The sequence below is a fragment of the Diplodia seriata genome (genome assembly GCF_021436955.1).
Source record: "Diplodia seriata strain FDS-637 chromosome Unknown scaffold_7, whole genome shotgun sequence".
In the NCBI taxonomy this organism is placed as follows: domain Eukaryota; kingdom Fungi; phylum Ascomycota; class Dothideomycetes; order Botryosphaeriales; family Botryosphaeriaceae; genus Diplodia; species Diplodia seriata.
In genome coordinates, this window is record NW_027117314.1 from 2,637,937 (window position 1) to 2,658,079 (window position 20,143).

The 20,143-nt window shown below is 56.3% G+C and overlaps 12 protein-coding genes across 12 annotated transcripts; 10 read left to right on the forward strand and 2 right to left on the reverse strand.

Moving 5' to 3' along the window:
• Positions 1-165: 165 nt before the first annotated feature.
• Positions 166-1,045, forward strand: SLS55_007523 (uncharacterized protein; the record flags this gene model as incomplete). The annotated part of the gene is made up of 2 exons (XM_066778939.1): positions 166-172; positions 546-1,045. The coding sequence occupies 2 exons, from the start codon at positions 166-168 to the stop codon at positions 1,043-1,045; spliced, it is 507 nt and encodes a 168-aa protein (XP_066631376.1).
• A 119-nt stretch (positions 1,046-1,164) lies between these two features.
• SLS55_007524 (uncharacterized protein) lies at positions 1,165-2,277 on the forward strand (the record flags this gene model as incomplete). The annotated part of the gene is made up of 2 exons (XM_066778940.1): positions 1,165-1,171; positions 1,337-2,277. The coding sequence occupies 2 exons, from the start codon at positions 1,165-1,167 to the stop codon at positions 2,275-2,277; spliced, it is 948 nt and encodes a 315-aa protein (XP_066631377.1).
• An 83-nt stretch (positions 2,278-2,360) lies between these two features.
• On the forward strand, positions 2,361-2,664 carry SLS55_007525 (uncharacterized protein; the record flags this gene model as incomplete). Its single annotated transcript, XM_066778941.1, has 2 exons — positions 2,361-2,365; positions 2,430-2,664. The coding sequence occupies 2 exons, from the start codon at positions 2,361-2,363 to the stop codon at positions 2,662-2,664; spliced, it is 240 nt and encodes a 79-aa protein (XP_066631378.1).
• Positions 2,665-3,099: 435 nt separating this feature from the next.
• SLS55_007526 (uncharacterized protein) lies at positions 3,100-3,839 on the forward strand (the record flags this gene model as incomplete). The annotated part of the gene is made up of 2 exons (XM_066778942.1): positions 3,100-3,104; positions 3,347-3,839. The coding sequence occupies 2 exons, from the start codon at positions 3,100-3,102 to the stop codon at positions 3,837-3,839; spliced, it is 498 nt and encodes a 165-aa protein (XP_066631379.1).
• A 1,446-nt stretch (positions 3,840-5,285) lies between these two features.
• On the reverse strand, positions 5,286-5,960 carry PNO1 (pre-rRNA-processing protein pno1; the record flags this gene model as incomplete). The annotated part of the gene is made up of 1 exon (XM_066778943.1): positions 5,286-5,960. One exon carries the CDS (start codon positions 5,958-5,960, stop codon positions 5,286-5,288), a length of 675 nt encoding a protein of 224 aa, XP_066631380.1.
• Positions 5,961-6,825: 865 nt separating this feature from the next.
• MDM31 (Mitochondrial distribution and morphology protein 31, mitochondrial precursor) lies at positions 6,826-8,621 on the forward strand (the record flags this gene model as incomplete). The annotated part of the gene is made up of 3 exons (XM_066778944.1): positions 6,826-6,834; positions 6,870-8,432; positions 8,487-8,621. The coding sequence occupies 3 exons, from the start codon at positions 6,826-6,828 to the stop codon at positions 8,619-8,621; spliced, it is 1,707 nt and encodes a 568-aa protein (XP_066631381.1).
• Positions 8,622-9,330: 709 nt separating this feature from the next.
• arc1 (ARP2/3 actin-organizing complex subunit Sop2) lies at positions 9,331-10,519 on the reverse strand (the record flags this gene model as incomplete). The annotated part of the gene is made up of 2 exons (XM_066778945.1): positions 9,331-10,199; positions 10,297-10,519. The coding sequence occupies 2 exons, from the start codon at positions 10,517-10,519 to the stop codon at positions 9,331-9,333; spliced, it is 1,092 nt and encodes a 363-aa protein (XP_066631382.1).
• Positions 10,520-11,240: 721 nt separating this feature from the next.
• Positions 11,241-11,580, forward strand: SLS55_007530 (uncharacterized protein; the record flags this gene model as incomplete). Its single annotated transcript, XM_066778946.1, is given in 2 exon segments — positions 11,241-11,246; positions 11,263-11,580. The coding sequence occupies 2 exon segments, from the start codon at positions 11,241-11,243 to the stop codon at positions 11,578-11,580; spliced, it is 324 nt and encodes a 107-aa protein (XP_066631383.1).
• A 2,482-nt stretch (positions 11,581-14,062) lies between these two features.
• On the forward strand, positions 14,063-15,102 carry DUN1 (serine/threonine protein kinase; the record flags this gene model as incomplete). Its single annotated transcript, XM_066778947.1, has 2 exons — positions 14,063-14,068; positions 14,302-15,102. The coding sequence occupies 2 exons, from the start codon at positions 14,063-14,065 to the stop codon at positions 15,100-15,102; spliced, it is 807 nt and encodes a 268-aa protein (XP_066631384.1).
• Positions 15,103-16,068: 966 nt separating this feature from the next.
• ERG11_1 (Lanosterol 14-alpha-demethylase) lies at positions 16,069-16,356 on the forward strand (the record flags this gene model as incomplete). The annotated part of the gene is made up of 2 exons (XM_066778948.1): positions 16,069-16,074; positions 16,138-16,356. 2 exons carry the CDS (start codon positions 16,069-16,071, stop codon positions 16,354-16,356), a joined length of 225 nt encoding a protein of 74 aa, XP_066631385.1.
• A 170-nt stretch (positions 16,357-16,526) lies between these two features.
• On the forward strand, positions 16,527-17,841 carry ERG11_2 (Lanosterol 14-alpha-demethylase; the record flags this gene model as incomplete). The annotated part of the gene is made up of 2 exons (XM_066778949.1): positions 16,527-16,531; positions 16,614-17,841. The coding sequence occupies 2 exons, from the start codon at positions 16,527-16,529 to the stop codon at positions 17,839-17,841; spliced, it is 1,233 nt and encodes a 410-aa protein (XP_066631386.1).
• A 366-nt stretch (positions 17,842-18,207) lies between these two features.
• On the forward strand, positions 18,208-19,293 carry PEX10 (peroxisome biogenesis factor 10; the record flags this gene model as incomplete). Its single annotated transcript, XM_066778950.1, has 1 exon — positions 18,208-19,293. The coding sequence occupies one exon, from the start codon at positions 18,208-18,210 to the stop codon at positions 19,291-19,293; it is 1,086 nt and encodes a 361-aa protein (XP_066631387.1).
• Positions 19,294-20,143: the final 850 nt, after the last annotated feature.

A 20,143-nucleotide genomic window follows, 5' to 3' on the forward strand; every position in this document is an offset into this window, starting at 1 on the left:
TTGCGACGCTCCCCTCTCCTGGGTCCCGTTGCGCAGGCGCTTCTTCGATGCTCTCATGACTGCATGTCTCGGCTGCAGACACTATCAATTGGCCTCACCGGTCTTGTGTCCCAAGCACACGAGGCCCCGCTTTGCTCTGTTGCACAACACTCTCCCTTCACTGGAATGGGCGGTGGCTTGCCTCGGGACTCGGGTCCCCGGCCTCTGCGCAAACTACCACAGACGTAGCTGGCTACCACTGCATCATGCATCTCGCCGCCTCGGTCTTACCGACCATCAACCTTTCCCTCTGCAGGTTGACCGGCCTGACTTGCCACTGCCTCGCGCCAGATTCTGCATTTGCTCTCACAACGCACGTCATAGTTGCCGCCAGCTTGTTCATCTTCCCCGCTTCCGTGTCTCTTGGGTCCTCTGCTGTCGTGGTTGGCCAGTCCTTGGTGCTACCGCCGTTTCCCATTGCAATATCTGCCACCCCCCGCTTGTACCCTCTGAGCGCCGCTTTCTTTCCTCGTCACTCACGTCTCCCCACGCTTCTTTGTGCATAGCCACCATGCTTCGCCGACTGTCGACTACCTTCAAGAAAGACAGGAAGAAGGATGGCGCCGGCCCCAACGGCAGCTCCCCCAAGAGCTCTGCGGGCGCCAGTCCCACCCATGGCCACTCTGAGCTGAAGCCGGACACCAGCACGGACAGAGAAGACTTGAAAGGCACTTTCAGCCAGTTTGCCCAGGTCCTGCATGCTGCCCGGCGTCCGCTGCCTACCCAGACTGGAGATGGCAGCTATGTCAAGCGAGAGGACCCGGCCAGCCTCTTCGACAATCTGAAGACCTTCGGGATCGGGGACGCAAAGACGCTCAAGGATGTTCTGCAGAACAAGGCTAAGAAGGAGCTCATTGACGACAAGACGTATCTCATGGAACGCGTCATCCAAGTGAGTAGCTCTTTGGATCCTGTGGATTTTCATTTGACATGTCATGCAGTTGGTGGCAGACCTTCCTGGAAACTCGGCTTTGCGGGCCGACCTCACAAACACGTTCGTCGATGAGCTTTGGGATTGCCTGCAGCACCCGCCCGTGTCGTATGTCCTCCTTTGGCTGTTGGCGCCGGCTAAACAGCTTACTTGCGTCAGATACTTGGGCGACCAATATTCCTATCGCCAAGCGGATGGGTCGTACAACGTAAGTGGAGCTGCGCCATGCACATCCTCTGGCTGACAAGAGAAGAACATCATGTACCCCCATCTGGGAGCAGGTAGGTGACCATCTGGCATCGCGAATCCTCAACTGATTACGACCAGCAAACACACCGTACGCGCGAAGCGTCCAGCCCAAGACAGTCCTTCCTGGAGCGCTCCCCGATCCTGGCCTCGTTTTCGATGCCGTTTTCTCTCGGGAGGAGTTTAAAGAGCATCCAAACAAGGTCTCAAGCGTCATCTTCTATTGGGCTTCTCTGATCATCCACGATCTCTTCCAAACAGACCACCGGGATATGAACGTCTCCAAGACATCCTCTTATCTCGATCTTGCCCCTCTGTACGGAGACAATCAGGAGGACCAGAACTGGATCAGGACGTTCAAGGAAGGCAAGCTCAAGGCGGACTGCTTCTCCGAGTCCCGGATGCTTGGCTTTCCGCCTGGGTGTGGCGTCTTGCTCGTCATGTTCAATCGCTTCCACAATTTCATCGTCGAAGAACTTGCCAAGATCAATGAGGGAGGCAGATTCACGAAGCCGCACCCGAGTCTGCCGCCCGACATGGCCAAGGAGGCATGGGCGAAGTATGACAACGATCTCTTCCAAACGGGGCGTCTCGTCACCTGTGGTCTTTACATCAACATCACGCTTGGAGACTATCTCCGCACCATTGTCAACCTGAACAGGAGCAACACTACCTGGACCTTGGATCCACGTGTGGACATGGCCAAGGTCTTCGGCACTGACGGCACGCCGCGTGGCGTCGGCAACCAGGTCTCGGCCGAGTTCAATCTCGTGTACCGCTGGCACTCTGCCACCAGCAAGCGAGATGAGAAATGGACCGAAGACATGTACCAGAGCATGTTTGGCAAGCCTGCCGCTGAGGTTCCAATGGACGAGTTACTGAGAGGGCTCGCCAAGTGGGACAAGACGCTGGACAAGGACCCCCAGAAGCGCCCGTTTGCTGGGCTTCAGCGGGATTCCAAGGGCAAGTACTCGGATGATGAGTTGGTAAAGATACTCACTGAAAGTATCGAGGACTGCGCGGGTGAGTGTACCGATATCTCCAAAAGCACCACACGCTGATTCGCGACAGGCGCCTTCGGCGCAAACAACGTGCCCAAAGCACTTCGTGCCGTCGAGATCCTGGGCATGCACCAAGCCAGAAAATGGGGTCTGGCAACGCTGAACGAATTCCGCAAATTCTTTGGCTTGAAGCCCCACAACACTTTCGAGAGCATCAATTCTGACCCCAAGGTTGCCGAGCAGCTTCGCCACTTGTACGATCACCCCGACTATGTCGAACTGTATCCCGGACTTGTCACCGAAGAGGCCAAGGAACCAATGGTACCAGGTGTCGGCATTGCTCCGACATTCACCATTTCTAAGGCCATCTTGTCGGATGCTGTCGTGCTCGTACGTGGGGACAGATTCTACACTGTCGACTATCACCCGAGGAACTTGACCAAGTAAGCGCCATGATCACAAGGACAGGGATCTGTCCGTATACTAACGAGCACGTAGCTGGGGCTTCAACGAGGTGCAATACGACTTGAACGTTGAACAAGGATGCGTCTTTTACAAGTTGTTTTTGAGAGCATTCCCTGCTCACTTCAAGCCAAACTCCATCTACGCGCATTATCCGGTACGTGAACAACTCGCCTGGTTAGACAAATATGTCTTCTCACATGTATCTCACAGATGACCATTCCTTCGGAGAATAGGAAGATCATGCGCAACCTTGGCCGAGAGAGCCACTATTCATGGGATCGGCCAGGGCTCATCCCGCCGAGGATCAACATCACGACATACGTCGGTGCAAAGGCAGTCCTCGAGCAACAGAGAGACTTCAAGGTAACGTGGGGAGTAACCTTGGAAGAGCTCATGGGCAAGGGTGGCTCCCACTTCATGCTGTAAGTTGTGATAGTAGTATCGTCCAGCCACGGCTGACACCGTTCCAGGTCGGGCGATGAGCAGCTCCATGCCAACCAGAGGAAGACGATGGCAAAATCACTCTATAGAGAGAACTGGCAGCGCGACGTCAAGACTTTCTACGAGCACATCACGCTCAAGCTTCTGCACGAGAAGTCTTTCAAGATCGCAGGCATCAACCACGTGGACCTTACTAGAGAGTAGGTAATAAGGCGTCGGGTAGGAAAGAGTCGTTCGCTGACTGGGATAGCGTTGGCAACCTGGCCCACGTTCACTTTGCATCTAACATGTTCTCCCTCCCACTGAAGACCAAGGAGAACCCACGCGGCATTCTCACCGAGCACGAGATGTACATGGCACTGGCTGTCATTTTCTGTTGTATCTTCTTCGACCTTGAGCCGGCAAAATCATTCCCGCTGCACCGTGCCGCATATGCCGTCTCCAATGGGCTGGGCAAGCTCATCGAGGCCAACGTCAAGGCTGCCAGCTCCACCAGCTGGATCTCTGGCATCACCGACAGCTTCCGCGAGAACAGCAACTACCTGAAGGAATACGGAGTGCACATGGTACGCCGGCTACTTGATTCAGGGCTCAGCACCGAAGACGTTGTATATTCGCAGGTGTTGCCCGTCGCCACCGCTATGGTGCCGAATCAATCGCAAGTGGTAAAGAGAATTCCTCCCCCTTTGCACTCACTCGAATTCTTGGAACTCTGAGAGCTTATCAATCCTTCAGTTCACTCAGATTATGGATTTCTACCTCTCGCCGCGCGGAACACCGCACTTGCCTGAGATCCGTCGGCTGGCTTGGCTCGACACGCCAGCGGCTGAAGAGACGCTGATGCACTACGCCATGGAAGCCATCCGATTGAACGGCACCTTCGGCTCCTACCGCGAGGCGGCATCTTCGACCACCATCCTCGACGGGCGCGGCGATGACGCCAAACGCATCTCGGTCAAACCGGGTGACAAGGTCTTCGTGTCCTTCGTCGGCGCCGCCAAGGACCCCGTAGTGTTCCCCGACCCGGAGGAGGTGCGCCTCGACCGCCCGCTCGAGAGCTACATCCACTACGGCGAGGGCCCACACACCTGTCTCGGGCGCGACGCGAGCAGGGTCGCCTTGACGGCCATGCTGAAGACGGTTGGCAAGCTGGAGAGGCTGAGAAGGGCGCCTGGGCCGAAGGGCGAGTTGAAGAAGATTCCCAGGGAGGGAGGGTTCTACGTGTATATGAGGGAGGACCATGGGAGTTATTTCCCTTTCCCGCTGAGTAAGTCTTGTTTGTCCTTTCATCCATGCTAGGTTCTTGACCATCGGTGTGGATGCATTTCGCTGACATCTTGTTGCAGCAATGCAGGTGTGCTGGGATGGCGATCTGCCGCCGTTGGAGTGAAATTGAGTGAAGGACAAAGGGGATCGTCCATTGATGGGCCGCAGGGACGCAGGAAGGTAACATGACGCTCGTTTGCGCGGAGTCGACTTTGTTCCTCAAAGTTGTTTAATATGATCACATATTTGGTTGAATCCAACTATCCAGAGGTCTTTTATAGACCTAAATGCTTGATTGCTGGTGACTTTCCTGTTCATGTACGGCTTGATTCCCAACAAAAGTTTGGACTATTTCGGATGATGACAATGCTATCTATCCTGGAGCGCTCGTTCTCGGATACCCCTGAAGGAAATGTGGCTTAAGCATACATCTGCATCTGGATCTGTAAAGTTTCTCGTTTCTAAAGTCCAAACACTGATTGCTATTTAGCTAGAACCAGCGACCAGTACTTAATTTGCTCACGCTTTCCTACTCAGACAGTCGATGCAAACATCCGGACGTAGGTGTAAACATAAGGCTGTAAATGTATATTCGGGCATGGAATCCCCACGTAATTACGTTGTAATATCACGGTGACAGGTAGAAAGGCAGAAAAGCTCAATTTATTTTTCCAGCCCACCGAACACAGCGGCGTTGAAATTTTTTTTGCATGTGTTTCTGGGTAGAACAGGGAATGGAAAGCTCTCGCGTTGAAATTTTCGAAAACACATAAAATCATGACCATAGTCTTCTGAATGGTATCCGAATCTACCGTAACCGTACCAACGCCCTTTTTGAGTCCCGCAAAGATCGCCATCATGAACGCCGCCCAATGCTCGATTTAAGTTATCACGGTTCAAAATCTCTCCTTCATCCTGGAAGCGACAGTGCGCAGGTTTCCGTAGACCTTGCCCGGCGGGGCACCCAGAATCAGCGAGACGACGGCCTCTCTCGCCACGTGGATGTTCTTGAAGCCGCCGAGAATGTGGATCTTCTGATCGGCCAGGACAATTCTCGTCCGGGATGCGTTCTCGATGGCGAACTTGGTCTTGCCGTCCTTGCCCGCAATGCGGCCGATGGCTCTGCCTAGGTGGTCTCCGTTTAGGGTCTTGACGTCCTTGATTTCGAAAGTCTCAATGTACAGATCATCCAATCTCAGGAGGGCGATAGCATCGTCGACATCGAAGCCCAAGCTGAAAGCCTTGACGAAGTCCTCTCCCTTTTGCAGAGCACCCGTATCGGTAGTGGCCCTCGAAGTGCGGAGCTCGACGGCCTTGTTCTTGACGTTCATGCGCACCTGCAGCTTCAAATGCTCGACGAGCGGCGGGTAGATCTTGGGCCAGGAAGCCTTGAGCGGGGTCAGACGGTGCGGCGGGATGGGGACCTTGCGGGTCTCGACGCGCATGGAAAGCGGGATATCCTTGGCGGGCGCAAACTGCGGGCGGCCTTCGGTGTCGACTTGCATGGTCTCCTCGGACGCTTCGGCTGTGGGGGCAGAGTCGATTTCCGCGGTGGCGTTGAGGTCGAGCATGACTCCTTCTTCTGTGCGCAGTAGTTAGAAGCCTGCTGACGCTGTGCGGAGTGAAGAATCACTTGCCCTGGGGGACGTCGGTCATGGCGTTGTCCTCGGCAAGCTCATCAGGCTTGCGCAGAAGCGCGGTTGGAGCAGGCATATTGGGCGACTCTTGTCGTGGCGGCAGGAGCTGGGCGATTGGCAGGCGTGGACTGGGCGTGTGGGGATGATGCTCTGGAATTTTTGAAGGCGGAAGTGAGCCTTGCCGCCCGGCGGTGAATTCTCGGCAAGTGGCTCGTGCTCGTGCCGCCTACTTTCTTGGTCGTGCCCCGATCGCCGCCGCGCGCTTGGTTGCGTTTTCTTGAGCACGAGCGTCATCCTCTCTTCCTCTTCCAAGCTCTCACTGAGCCAGGAATCTCCTTCTCCGCTCCCCTCGCTGCGCGTCTGCTCTGCTTGCTCCCTCCACCGCCACCTAGCGCTCTCCGTCATGTTCTCGACATAGCAACAATGAGTCGTCATGTAGCCGCTCGGGTCGGCGGAAGAACCTTGCTGTCTGCCGTCGGCCTGCCAATGCGCTTCCCGCGCCCGCTCTGTGCCGCACGCCTCGTGAGCGAGAGTTTACTTCTCCCTCGCCAATTCTCACAGGAAGCGCGTCCTGCGCTCTTTCAATCATTGTCCGCGCCTCCATACTCACCATCAACCACAACGACGTCATCGCTAGGTTTCAGGTGCACATCGAACGGCTTCCCACCCGCGACTCGAAGACCGCAAGCCGGCGGCATCACACTCCAATGCGCAACTGCAGCGTGGAAGCGGTCTGCACATACCACGGCTCGGAGACGGCGAGGAGTGTTGCACAGGCGGAACAAGAGCTCGGCGAGCAATGGCTCAAGTACACGCGCAAGCGCAAACGCTTCTGCTGCAAAGCCTGAAGCGTCGAAACTCCCGGAGTCTGACAAGCCGGCCGAGCCTGCGAATGCTGCCGCTGGAGCAGGAACTGGGAAACATTTCATGGATCGTCTCCCCCATCTTCCTCACCGACCCACGAAGGAGGAGCTCCTTGCTGCCGCCACCGGTGCATGGTCTCGGTTCAAGGTCCACTTTAAGTGGTTTTCTATTAGAAGTGGTCGAAAATTCAACATGGACGATATAAGTGCCTTTTTCTCCTGGATCCTCTTAGGCCACCTCGCCTGGATTATTATTGGTACGACCACGTTCTTCTCCATGTGCATCTTTCTGGTAAACACGGTCTTCGCGCAAGAGACATTGGCTGGGACTGTAGGAAACTACCTCACCAAGTCGTCTGGTATTCAAGTCGTTTTCGAGTCTGCCATCATTCCGAAGTGGGGAGACGGTGTCATAACTTTCAAGAACGTCTTTGTGTCCCGACGACCGGGCCGGGGCCAAGGAAACGTCAGCAAGGGCTCTCGAGACTCCGCCGCCGCCGCGGCAGCCGTGGCTGTGACAAAGGACCCCAGTACCGACGATCCAATTGCAGAAGAGGAGGACGGGAACTACACCCAATTCGACCTTACAATCAACACAGTGAATGTGACCTTGTCATTCACTAAATGGTTCAACGGAAAGGGACTTCTGCGAGACGTTGAGATCAAAGGAATCCGTGGCGTCGTAGATCGAACTCATCTAATCACTCCAGATGAGTACATTGATCCGAGATCGTACAAGCACGACCATCAGCCTGGCGACTTTGAGCTGGATTCGTTTAAGATGGATGACTTGCTTGTCACCGTTTACCAGACAGGTGGATTCAGGCCATTCCCGGTCAGCATATACTCTTGTGATTTGCCTCAGCTGAGAAAGCAATGGCTCTTCTACGACTTCCTCTCCGCGAACAACATGTCTGGATCAATCGACAACTCTCTGTTCACTATCCATCCCCGACAAACCCACAATTATGCTACTGGACCACTAGCCAATGACCCCGAAGGCGGCCCAAATCAGTGGAAGAAGCATAGCCGTATGAGGATCGATGGGCTCAATATCGATCACCTCAACCGTGGTGTTGAAGGCCCTTTCGGTTGGATCCACGAAGGCAATGTGGACATTGTAGCTGACATCATGTTCCCCGCGGACGATGAAGAAGGCATTGCAAAAGTGATGTCCGATTTTTACGACCGCATGGAGGCCACGGTTTCAGCTCACGGCAATCGATTTGGCGGAGACTTCCACGGGACGGTATCGAGGAACCATGCATCCGGAATGGATACTGCGGAGACTGGGAGTGAAGATGATAAGCGATTCTTAGTCATGGACATGCGTGTTCAATTCAACGATGTCCGCGCCGCGGTTCCGCTCTTCACCAGCGACATTTCCTACGTCAACAACGCCCTAATCCGCCCCATTGTAGCGTATATCAACTCGAAGCGGACATTCATCCCTGTCAATTGCCGCGTCGTGAAGCGCGCCAGCGAGTTCGACGGTTCCTGGACCATATATGACAGTGGGCTTATGGACGATCTTTCCCGCGAGGTTTGTGGCCCTCTTTCTTTATTACAATGCTGTGTCGCTGACCATTTTACGCAGCTCTATGAGGCTTTCGCTCGCGACATCAACGATGATCGTCAGACGCGCGCACGCCGCTTCAAGAAGGTGGGCATCTGGACTCTCCAGCTGGCCGCGCAAGCACTCTTTCTAGGGCTGGCGGGTAATATCGCCTAAGCCTCTCGAGAACCTACGAGCATTTACTCTCGTCTACTCACCGGTCTTTCATGCAGAGATAAGATTGTGTACAAAAGTGTATCAAAAGTATAGCGACGGCGTTCTAAGGGTTGCAAGAGGGAGGTCCCACATCGGTTCTTTCCAACGGTGGAGGGTTTGTTTTATGGGTTGTGCAACAGAGAGAGCACAAGGATGGTCATTGGATTCGACTACACTCAGCAGCCGTGGGCTGCGTTTATTATGAAATACCGTCAGCAGTTTACAGAAGATTTGAGCCCTCCGGGCCCCGCCGAGAACGCTACGTCTTTCCTATCTGGGCAATTGAAACAATCATCTGGATGTGCATGTAAATCTAAAACTGTACATACAATTATGTTAGACAAAGGATTCCACCACCCACGTAAGTATGGTTCAACAGCTCGGGAAGGTCGATGTAGCTAGGCTCCATTATTTTGCAACCCGCTGTGCCGTGACCCCTTAGGTCTATGCGTGAAGCTCTCTGTCTTCGGACGCAAGGGCCATTGAATACTGCTTGTGTTCATAGAACTTAGAGCGTGCGAGGATGAATCGAGAGTTCACGCAGTTCATTCCAACACCTGATCGCATGGCCTCACCAGCACTCGGTCAAATCCTTAAAAAAATGTTGAGTACTTCTTATTCCTGTATGTGATAGCTCACTCCTTACTTGATACACACGGGTATCTGCCCCTCAAACATCCCAGACAACAAGTCTTCCATCAACACCACTGGTGCTGATCTTGGAAAGTTGACCTCCATCCTCCTGGTAGCTCCGCATCATCAGGATGGTGTTCTGGTGCGTCGAGTGCAGCTTCGTGTCATCCTTGACCTTGCCCTTCAAGTCCATCTGCCTGAACATATTCCTAGCGCTCTCCTCCTGGTCACCCGCGGCGGCCGGCTCGGCCTTCGTCTCCAGGGCGCCGACCAACTGCCAACCGCCCTCGCCGCCCTGGAAGCGGTAGGGCTCACAGTCGTAACCGGCCGCGATGATGGTGTCCTCGGCGGTCCATTGCAGAGACACAAATGGCAGCAGCTGGGTGCTGATGCTCAGTACGGCCTTGGGCGGGGCGTCGGGAGCGGAGGGATAGACGACAGTGACGCTGCTGTCGTGGGCGGCGAAGGCGAGGGCGGAGCCCGAGGGGCTGAAGGAGACGCCATGAACCCAACCGGTGGTGTTGTTGAGAAATTCGCCGCAGACGGTGTTGAAGGGCAGGCGCTCACCCCAAGCGCTGGGCTCGGGCTTGGAGTCGACGCCCTTGATGAAGGCGGAGAAGACGCGGGCGTGGCCGTCGGCAGAGCCGGCGGCGAGCAGAACACTGTTCGGGTGCCACGCTACCGAGGTGATAGTGCTACGTATCGGCTTCTTCAGGTGCTTCGACACCCACCAGTCATTCTCCTCCTCGAAGTAGCACACGGCGATAACGCGGGCACCGCTACCCACGGCGAACTTGGTTTCCGAGGGCGACCAGCGCACGCACGTCGCCGCGCGGTTGATGCGCAGCAGCACGAGCGTCGGCTTCCAGCCTGCGGCCGAGGGCTCCCAAACGTAGGCGTTGCGGTCTGCGTGTGGTGGGAGGGGGTCCCCGCTGTCAGTTTCGGAGCTGGTCTTCTAGGCTTCAGGGATGCCGGCAGAGTGTCAATTGGCGGGCGTACGTACCCTGGGAGCAGGTCACAATCTTGCCGCTGTTGGGCGCGATATCGACACCGGTCACGGTCTTGTCGTGGCCGGACAGCACGTCGCTAAGCTGAAACTTGCCGCCTGAACGCTCGTAGAGCTCGACGTTGTTCTCGCGGGTGACAGCTACGCCGGAGCGGTCGGCCGTGAAGGAGTGGTCATGGACCGGGTGGTGGAAGAGGTGGTGGACTTCGGAGGGCGCCATTGTTGCTGTTGTTGGGTTGGAGGGTGTTACCACAATAGGAGGAGCTCTCTACTATTGTGGGTGAGTGCTGTGGGAGAGTGGACGTGTGCTGGGCACCGTTGGAGGGGGCTGATGACGCTGCGACCAGGGTCCGTCGCTCGGCGAAACTTCGGCGCCTGCTCGATTTCACCAGAACAATAGCTCGTCGCGCGTGCCCATACAACTTCACGTCACCCCCGCTGCATAAATCTTCAGCCGTCCTGTTGGCGCAAACACACACCTTCCGCTTCCTGTCTGCAACGCGCCGCCGCCTCTGCAACTAGCAACCTCAATATCCACCCCGCGCATCACTCGCAATGGCAGGCCGTGCGAAGACCGATGCCGCAAAGGCTGACAGGTCCAAGGCCGCAGGCCCTCCTCCGAACCAGACGTAAGTGACGGACACCGATATGGCGAGGCGAAGATCACGACTAATCAGTCCATCCAGGCTTTACTGCAGGAACCTCACCGACAAGATGCCGAAGAAGGACCTCAAGCGCGAGCTTTACCTGCTCTTCAGCACCTACGGCAGCGTTCTCGATATTGTCACGCTGAAGACGATGAAGATGCGCGGCCAAGCGCACATCGTCTTCCAGGACATCTCCAAGGCGACCCAGGCCATGAGGAATCTTGATGAGAAGGACTTCCACGGCAAGAAGATGGTACGAATGCAACCTCACCTTTTGCGCATGTCCAGAGAGCAATGCCAGTAACTACGTTTCCAGATCATCCAATACGCCAGGTCCAAGTCCAACTTCGTTGCGAAGCTCGACGGCACCTTCAACCAGCCCCACACTGCCCAGCCGACCCCTGCTCCTGCTCCTACGACTTCTCTTCAGCAATCGATCTTCAACAACCCGCCGTCTGCACTTCCCGCTCCACCGGGTGTGAATGGAGTTGACAGCCCCGCGAGTGTTGACAGCTCCAAGAGGAAGAATGAGGAACTGGAGGCTGGCGATGCCAAACGGACGAAGATCGAGCAGCCCCCTGCCGACGAGGAGGAGGATGATGAGGCCGAGATGGAGATGGACGAATCCGACTGATTGACCCCCGGATCAATGCCCGGCAGCGCGTCTGACAGCCCTGCAGCGCGTTGCGACAGTGAGCGGAAGATCTTCATCCCACAAGGTAGTTGGCGGCGTTACGGTTCTCTTTTGATTAGCCAGGTCTAATTGCAATAACAGGAGCATGGTTCCACGTTTTATCTCCTCAAGAGGCTCGATCGGCTTGTACTGCGAGGTCCACTGGTAAATGCAAGCCGACGCACGCTCCAACTATGCCAAGCCATTGCAGGATATACTGCAACGGAGAAGGCTCCGGCGTAGCAGCGGTTTCTTGAAGAGCTGTGGCCGTGTTGCACGGATGCACGAAAAAGACTGGCATGTCTGTTATTGGGTGGTTCTTTTTTGGGGATCAGCCTCTCCCCTCAGCACGATCATTGCCATCGCTGAGACTTACGGTCATGCTGATAGCACCCATGACACCGACGCTTTTGATCTGAGCGCTATATTGCGGCGGGACAATCAGGTCCTGTACTTGCTCCACGGAAGCATTGCTACTAGTGGGCACATCGTGAAGGTTGAAGTACAGAACTGGAACACGATATATGGGAGATAGTACAACATTGTACTCGACGCGCGGTGATCGGGCCGTGTGCCGGGCTTGCGGCAGTTCCTCCTGCACTAATAAGCTGAAGATACTCGAATAGACAAGCTGCATAGCCCTAACTTGCCTCGTCACTCTCCTCGACAGGGTCGACCGACTCGTGGGTTTCATTTCCAGTGCTGGCTGAATCATGCGAGAGAAGGCGAATTATGCGCAGGCAGGTCATGCCGTGAGCCTATGACGTCTGTCAGTCATTAAAGCAATGGATACTGTGACCGCAAGCAGACGTACGCCGGGGGTTAGGTCGAGGCGTTGCCAGTCGTGCTTGCGGCAGGAGCGTTCAACCAGCGCCACGAGATCGCCACACCCCTGCGAGAATCTTTCGCCCGACACAAAGGGGAACGGCGAAGCGTCCCTCGCAGCCGCCATTCTCGATCTACAAGCGTCAATGGTCGTCGCGATCGTGGTTGATGAAGACGACAAGCGAGGTAGGTGGGGTTGCGTCATACGCGAATTAGGCGGTGTTTCGGAGTCGCTCCGCCCTCCGTCCGTCGCACCCGCGCGCCAAGATCACCGCGGATGCCTTCCAGTCGCGCTCCAACGAGCTCTCAAGGCTGCAACGCCATCCTCCTCCATTCTATCGCCTAGCCTACCTAATTTGTTTTTCCCCTCGCTACGACCACCGTTTCGTGTCTCTTCCGCCAGAGCATCTCCACCTTCCCGCGCACGAGCTGATCTCGAGTCCTTCGCCATCCGAAACGGGCAGTCCCAGCTCCAGCGGCCTGCGATAATGGCGCCCCAGACCGAAAAGAGTCAATTGAAGCGCGCTCTGGTATGCCCCAATTCCCGGGCTCTGTAATCTTCCTCCGCTGACTGCCTGCAACCAGCAATCCGCTGGCGAGGACGACACCGAGTACAAGAAGCCGCGCACCGAGCAAGTGGCTGCCACCAAAGGCCATGACACGCCACTGAAGGTGCTCAACACCGCTTTCCCTTCCCCAGTCACGCAGGGTGGCTCAACCACGACCGATGCCTCTAAAGAGGGCACCGCAACCCCGCCACCCAGAAGCAGTGATGACGGCTCGGCGGCAGCGAGCAAAGGTCCCGTCGACGCCTCGCAACGCACCGGCCTGTCGTCGCCGCCCTCCGATACCCAGCCATACTCGCAATTCCTATACCCTCCCGGTCCTTGGTACGAGGTGCAGGATGAAGAGGCCGAAGGCGTCTGGGGTTATTTAGTGCCCATGGATGACAAGTTCGGAGACGTTCTCGTGCTGAGGAAGCGCAGCGCATGCCCTCTACCTAACCCCCCTCCCCTGCCATCTGGAAAGGCAGTTATGAGAAGGGGATCACTCGAGAAGCAGGAGGATAAGTACGAAGAGACGAAACAGAACGACGGCGTTCCAGCCGGCGGGTACCTGATCGGCAGGCACCCGGAGTGCGGTACGTCATTTTATTCGTATTATGCGCAATTCATGGGCGATGCTAATGGTGCTGGGCAAATCAGATCGTGTCATCAAATCGTCGCTAGCAATTTCGAACCGCCATTGTCTTTTCTTCTCTGAGCATAAGGGCGGTGGCGCCGTTGCAGTGCTTGAGGACCTCTCAGCCAACGGTACTTTTGTCAACGATGCAATTGTTGGTCGAAACAAACGGCGAGAGCTCCACGAAGGCGATCAGATTCACATTGTCGACGAAGCCAAGTGCATGTTCCGCTATCCGCGCAGCAAGCGTACAGCGAACGGCTTCAGTGAGCAATACAGTGTTCAGGAGCAGCTGGGCAAAGGTCACTTTGCATCAGTCTATCTCTGCATTGAAAAGTCAAGCGGGATGCGGTTTGCCGTCAAGAAGTTCGAGAAGCGCGGCGGTGCTTCTGAACGCTCCAAGGTAGAAGGACTACAGCAGGAAATTGCCGTCTTGATGAGCGTCAGCCATCCCTCGCTCTTGTGCCTCAAAGACACGTTCGATGAGGCGGATGGCGTTTACCTCGTGTTGGAGCTCGCTCCAGAAGGGGAACTCTTCAACTGGATTGTGATGAAGCAAAAGTTGACCGAAGACGAGACGAGGAAGGTGTTCGTGCAGTTGTTTCAGGGTGTCAAATACCTGGTAAGTGAGCAATTTGGACCTTTGATACAACTGACTTTTAACGCTTTCTATAGCACGAGCGCAATATCGTACACAGAGACATCAAGCCAGAGAACATCCTCCTAGTGGACAAGGAGCTGAACATCAAGCTTGCAGACTTTGGCCTTGCAAAGATCATTGGAGAGGAATCATTCACGACGACGCTGTGCGGCACGCCTAGCTACGTTGCTCCTGAAATTCTTGAGACCTCGAACCATCGTCGCTACACCCATGCCGTCGATGTCTGGTCCCTTGGTGTCGTCCTCTATATTTGTCTCTGCGGATTCCCGCCGTTCTCTGACGAGCTCTGTACCCGGGAGAATCCCTATACCCTGTCTCAGCAGATCAAACTGGGCAGATTCGACTATCCAAGCCCATATTGGGACTCCGTTGGCGATCCCGCTCTAGACTTGATTGACAGAATGTTGACGGTCGATGTCAACAAGCGCATCAGCATTGACGAGTGCCTTGAGCACCCGTGGACCCGCAATGCATGTGGTCCTACCGCAAGCATTGACTCAACGGATGGATTGACCGGAGCTTTGGGCAATCTTGATTTTGCCAAGCGCAAAGTCAAACGCGAGCGGACGCTTCTGAGCAGCATTAATGATGTAAAGGTCAGCAAAGTGGTGGAACTTGCAAGCGATGCTCCGCCGCTCAAGATCTACGAGAAGAATGGCAGCGGCTCACGAATCAAGTCGCCGTCAAAGGCTCAGAAGGGCAAGAAGGAGGACAGTCCGTCGAAAGAGAGAAATGAACAAGAATTTATGGAGATGGGAGGCAAGGGTGACGAGACGCTATTCGGCGACGAGACGAGCAGGTACCCCGGGGCCTGAAGCGATGTCATTGTCATGATTTCGTGGGACCACTTTCCTTTCTTGACTGGCAGCGAGACTTCCCCATCAGCGATGGCGGCGTTGGCTCTTCCGACTTCTCAGGCGAAGAGGCGTCATGGCTCGCGGCTTTTGCCATGTGCCTTGGGTTATGCTTACGTTCCTTTGGGAGGATAAAGCGGAACGGGGTTCCGGTACCAGTCGGCTATAGGTGCAAACGTCCACATTTCCGGTTGTTCTCTGCAGAGATGCACACCTTCTGAGCAACAGGCCTGTTATAACAGATCATGCCGTTTACGATACCCCTACCGATGGGCAACGGCGGGCTACGTTTCATTCTACTTCTTGTATGTACGTTAGTTAGGAGCGCAACTGGAGATTCGCGCAAAAAAAAAATACAAACACTGGTCAGTATTGCCATCTGCGATGGCATTCTCCACTCAATTCAGAGTGGTTACCGAAGCGGAATCACTAGCAGCACCTCACGGGCGGAGACACTGTGGCGAAGCAATGTGGACGCAGTGGACCCTGATACTTTTTGATTCCCGACGGAAGCTAGCCCTGGTTTGGGGGGTTCGTGGTTCAGTCGCGCACCCACCGTACGAGCCTAACGTTGTCGGTGGGGATGCGGAAGCCAGTCGGATGGGCTGCTTCGTAATTCGGCGCCGCTGCTGCGCACGCCGCCAGCGCAACGGCGGCACTCAACATTTGCGGCGCTCATCAGCATCTCCCCGGGCTCAGCCAACGGTCGAGCAGAAAAATCTGGCATTTGTCGGCTGTCGTGGCGTGAGAAACGTCCCAGGCGTTGGATGGGCGCCATCTCGTCTGGGAAGCCCCTTTCACCGCCTAGCAGATCGGTACCTGCGTCGCAGCCGCGCCGCCAGATAATAATCACGCCGCCCTCCGTCTCCCTACGGATACACCTCCTCCTCCTCCACCCCGACAACACCACGTCCTCCCCACGCCGCCATGGGTGTCCTCGGTGAGCTTGCCGGCCCTGCCGTCGAGTGGTACTCGGCTGCCTCCACCACCACCCAGATCTCCGTCGGCTTCGCTACCGTCTTTTTCGCGGCCATCTTCCTCAACATCCTGAGGCAGCTTCTGCCCAAGGACCCGAAAAAGCCGCCCGTCGTTTTCCACTTCGTGCCGGTAATTGGCAGCACCGTCACGTATGGCATGGACCCGTACAAGTTCTTTTTCTCCAATCGCCAGAAGGTGCGTTTTCCGCCTTGTATTTGCTCGCGTGCCCTTGGCTGACCGCAATCCCCGTCGACAGTACGGCGATGTCTTCACCTTCGTGCTGCTCGGCAAGCCCACCACCGTCTGCCTGGGCACCAAGGGCAACGATTTCATCCTGAATGGCAAGCTCAAGGACGTCAACGCCGAGGAGATCTACAGCCCGCTCACCACGCCGGTTTTCGGCAAGGATGTCGTCTACGACTGCCCCAACTCCAAGCTCATGGAGCAGAAGAAGGTATCGCGCCGCCCGCCGCCCTTGGCTCGAGCGTGCGCAGGAATGCTAATCTGCCACAGTTCGTCAAGTTCGGTCTGACCAGCGATGCTCTCCGCTCCTATGTCGATCTGATCACCTCCGAGGTGCAGGACTACATCAAGCGCACCCCGAACTTCAAGGGCGAAATTGGCACCATTGACGTCCCGCAGACCATGGCCGAAATCACCATCTTTACCGCCTCGCGCTCGCTGCAGGGCAAGGAAGTCCGCGATCGATTCGATGCTTCTTTCGCCGATCTGTACCACGACCTGGACATGGGTTTCACTCCGATCAACTTCATGCTGCCCTGGGCCCCTCTGCCCCAGAACAGGCGCCGCGACTTCGCTCACGCCAAGATGGTCGAGGTGTACACGGATATCATCAAGGCCAGAAGGGAGGGCAAGGTCAAGAAGGAAGACGAAGACATGATCTGGAACCTGATGGGCTCCACCTACAAGAACGGCACTCCTCTGCCCGACAGGGAGATTGCTTGCATGATGATTGCGCTTCTCATGGCTGGCCAGCACTCCTCGTCGTCTACTATTTCCTGGATTGTCCTTCGTCTCGCTTCCCGTCCGGATATCACTGAAGAGCTGCTGGAGGAGCAGAGGCAGGTGCTGGGTTCCGATCTTCCTTCGCTCAAGCACGAAGACCTTGCCAAGTTGCCTCTCCACCAGCAGGTCGTCAAGGAGACGCTCCGCATTCATGCCCCGATCCACAGCATCATGCGCAAGGTCAAGAACGACATGCTGATCGAGTCGAGCAACGGCAAGACTTACACGGTTCCCACTGGCCATGTCCTCCTCGCTTCTCCCGGTGTCTCGGCCACTTCGTCGGAACACTTCCCCAACCCTCAGCACTGGGACCCTCACCGCTGGGATGGTAAGCCAACGAGCAACGACTCGGCCGAGGATGACCAAATCGACTACGGTTTCGGTATGGTGTCGAAGGGTACCAACAGCCCGTACCTGCCCTTCGGTGCCGGCCGTCACAGATGCATTGGCGAGCAGTTTGCGTACACGCAGCTGCAGACGATCCTCGCCAATCTGGTTCGCGAGTTCAAGTTCAGGAACATCGACAGCTCCAACAACGTTGTTGGCACGGACTTTTCGGTAAGTTACTTTCACCCGACGGCTTTGGCAGACGCACTGACGGCTTCTAGTCTATGTTCTCGCAGCCTCTCAGGCCCGCTATGGTCGTTTGGGAGAGGAGGGAGAAGGCGTAGACTCTTGGAATGGAGTAATGGCTAGACGATGCTTGGACATGACTTACCTTCACGAGCTACATATATGAGAAGTGGTAGAAAGTGATTCGGCTTCTAGACCACTGTCCAAATGGACAAGAAAACCCTTATACTAATAATAATACCTGATTCTGATCATTTTCTGAGAAGTCGAGAACTGGCCAAACAAGGGCATTCTGAAATGCGTGGGATGCGGGTGGGCCCGATGCTTTTGCAGCCGGGTTGAGTGGGCCCTCGGCGCGTGCCTGAGGCGGCAGATTTGATGCCGAGGTCTTGGGGCAGCTCACAGCTCACCACCTCTGACGCCATCGCGTCTCGCCGCGACACTACTCATCGTCAACGCCCGCGCCACCTTAATGCGACGCAGACGACCATGACTTCCTCCAACCGCTACCCTTTCGCTGCGGCGCCCGACATCATTCGCTCACATCAGAAAGACGCGTACTTCGAAGGCGTGCTGCTCGAGCAGCTGTCGGCCATCCTCCGCAAGCTCAAGGGAGCCCGCTTCGCCCACAACTACACAAGCGAGGTCAAGACTGCTGCGGAGCTCCTCTACCTTGGACTGACGACCTTCGTCGGCAATCGCACGCTCGGCGAGGAATACTGCGACATTGTGCAGGTCGAAGACGACACGCTCCGCCTGCCCGCCGTCTATCGTCGCGGCGGCTACATCCTTACAACCATACTCTTGCCGTACGGGCTCAGCAGGGTTTTGCCGGCTTTCAGGCGAAGGATACGCGCGAAACTCGAGGCAAACCTACGCAGGCTGTCGCGCAAGGCCGGCGGGCAGCCTGGCACCGCGCACCGCATTCAGTCGTACATTTTGAACAACCTAGACACCATCACGTCGCCGTCGCCTGTCTACGCCGTTAGCCTGGCGGCATTCTATTTCTCGGGCGCATACTACGAGCTTGGCAAGCGGCTGTGGGGGCTCCGCTACATCTTCACGCGGCGCATCGAACCGTCGGAGCAGCGAGTTGGCTACGAAGTGCTGGGCGTGCTGTTGGTGCTGCAGCTGGCGGTCCAAAGCTATCTACACCTTCAGAACACCATGGTAGCAAACGCGGGGTCGGCTGCCGGCGGCACCGCCGTGCTCGACCACGGCGTCGAGGTGTCGCTGAACGCTCAGGACTACGCGTCGAACAACGCGCTGCTCTTTGATACGAACCACAACGGGTCGAGCGAGGACCAGAGCAAGCGCATCGCCAAAACCACGAGCACACCGGTGTCGGCGAAGCCGCGAGTCGACTTGTCGGACGCCGAGTGCCTGGCGTGGATGCCGAGCATGCAGCAGCGCAAGTGCACGCTGTGCCTGGAAGAGATGAAGGACCCCAGCGTTACGACATGCGGCCATGTCTTCTGCTGGACGTGCATTGGGGACTGGTGCCGCGAAAAGCCGGAGTGCCCGCTGTGCAGGCAGATGTGTCTTGTGCAACACGTCCTGCCGCTGCGGTGTTGAACAGCCATAGTGCGCGAGGCTGCTGGTCTGTGGCCTGCAATATCGAGATGCGCGGAGATGAGAGATGAAGTGGCGGTGGCGGCGCTCTGTGCACTCGGTCAGTTTGCGCGGTATGCTGGACAGTTTGTGCATCCTGACTGATTACATTTCCACAGTCTCTATTCTTGGCCCGCGACATTGCAAGGCCGCCGTGTGGCTGTCCGGGCATGACGCGCGTAGACGCTGGGGACCGTTAGGAAGCGCAATATCTACTACGCGGCCTGAGGCTTGCGCCGAGATGGCCTGATGAACATTGGATTATTGGACGTGCCGTCCCTTCCAGCCTGTGTCAAAGAGCATCCCGAGCCGACGCTTTTAGCACTCGCTATCCAAATATTGGAACATGCTCGACACACCACCCGGTCAATGCTTTCAGCGCCGCCGCTTCGACGAGGGTTCTGTTCGGCTGCAAGAAGCCACCACCCGGACCTGGGCCTGCAGCAGCTGCACATTGTGCACCCACCATGTCTGCCCGCAATCTTGCGGTTGGTGAGCCTGAATCAGAAACGCAGCCTCCACATCGAAGGACCCTCTCTGCGTCGCCTCGATTACTCGCCGGCCATATCTCGGTGGCCCAAGCACCTCTTGGCCCCTCTCGAGCCCCCCTCCCCCCATTCCTTCGAGAAGCAATATCGAATGTCGGCTCAGCTTTGTCTCGACCATCTTCGCCTACACCGCTGGCGCACGCCGCCGCGGAGCAAGAGGCCTCAGCTCGCCGGAAGCGCAGTGGACACGGAGAGAGCCAAGGCCCGGCCTTCCGCTTCCCTCCCTCCCTTCCCTCCCGCGCGCTCCGGCCTGGGCTTATCCGTGT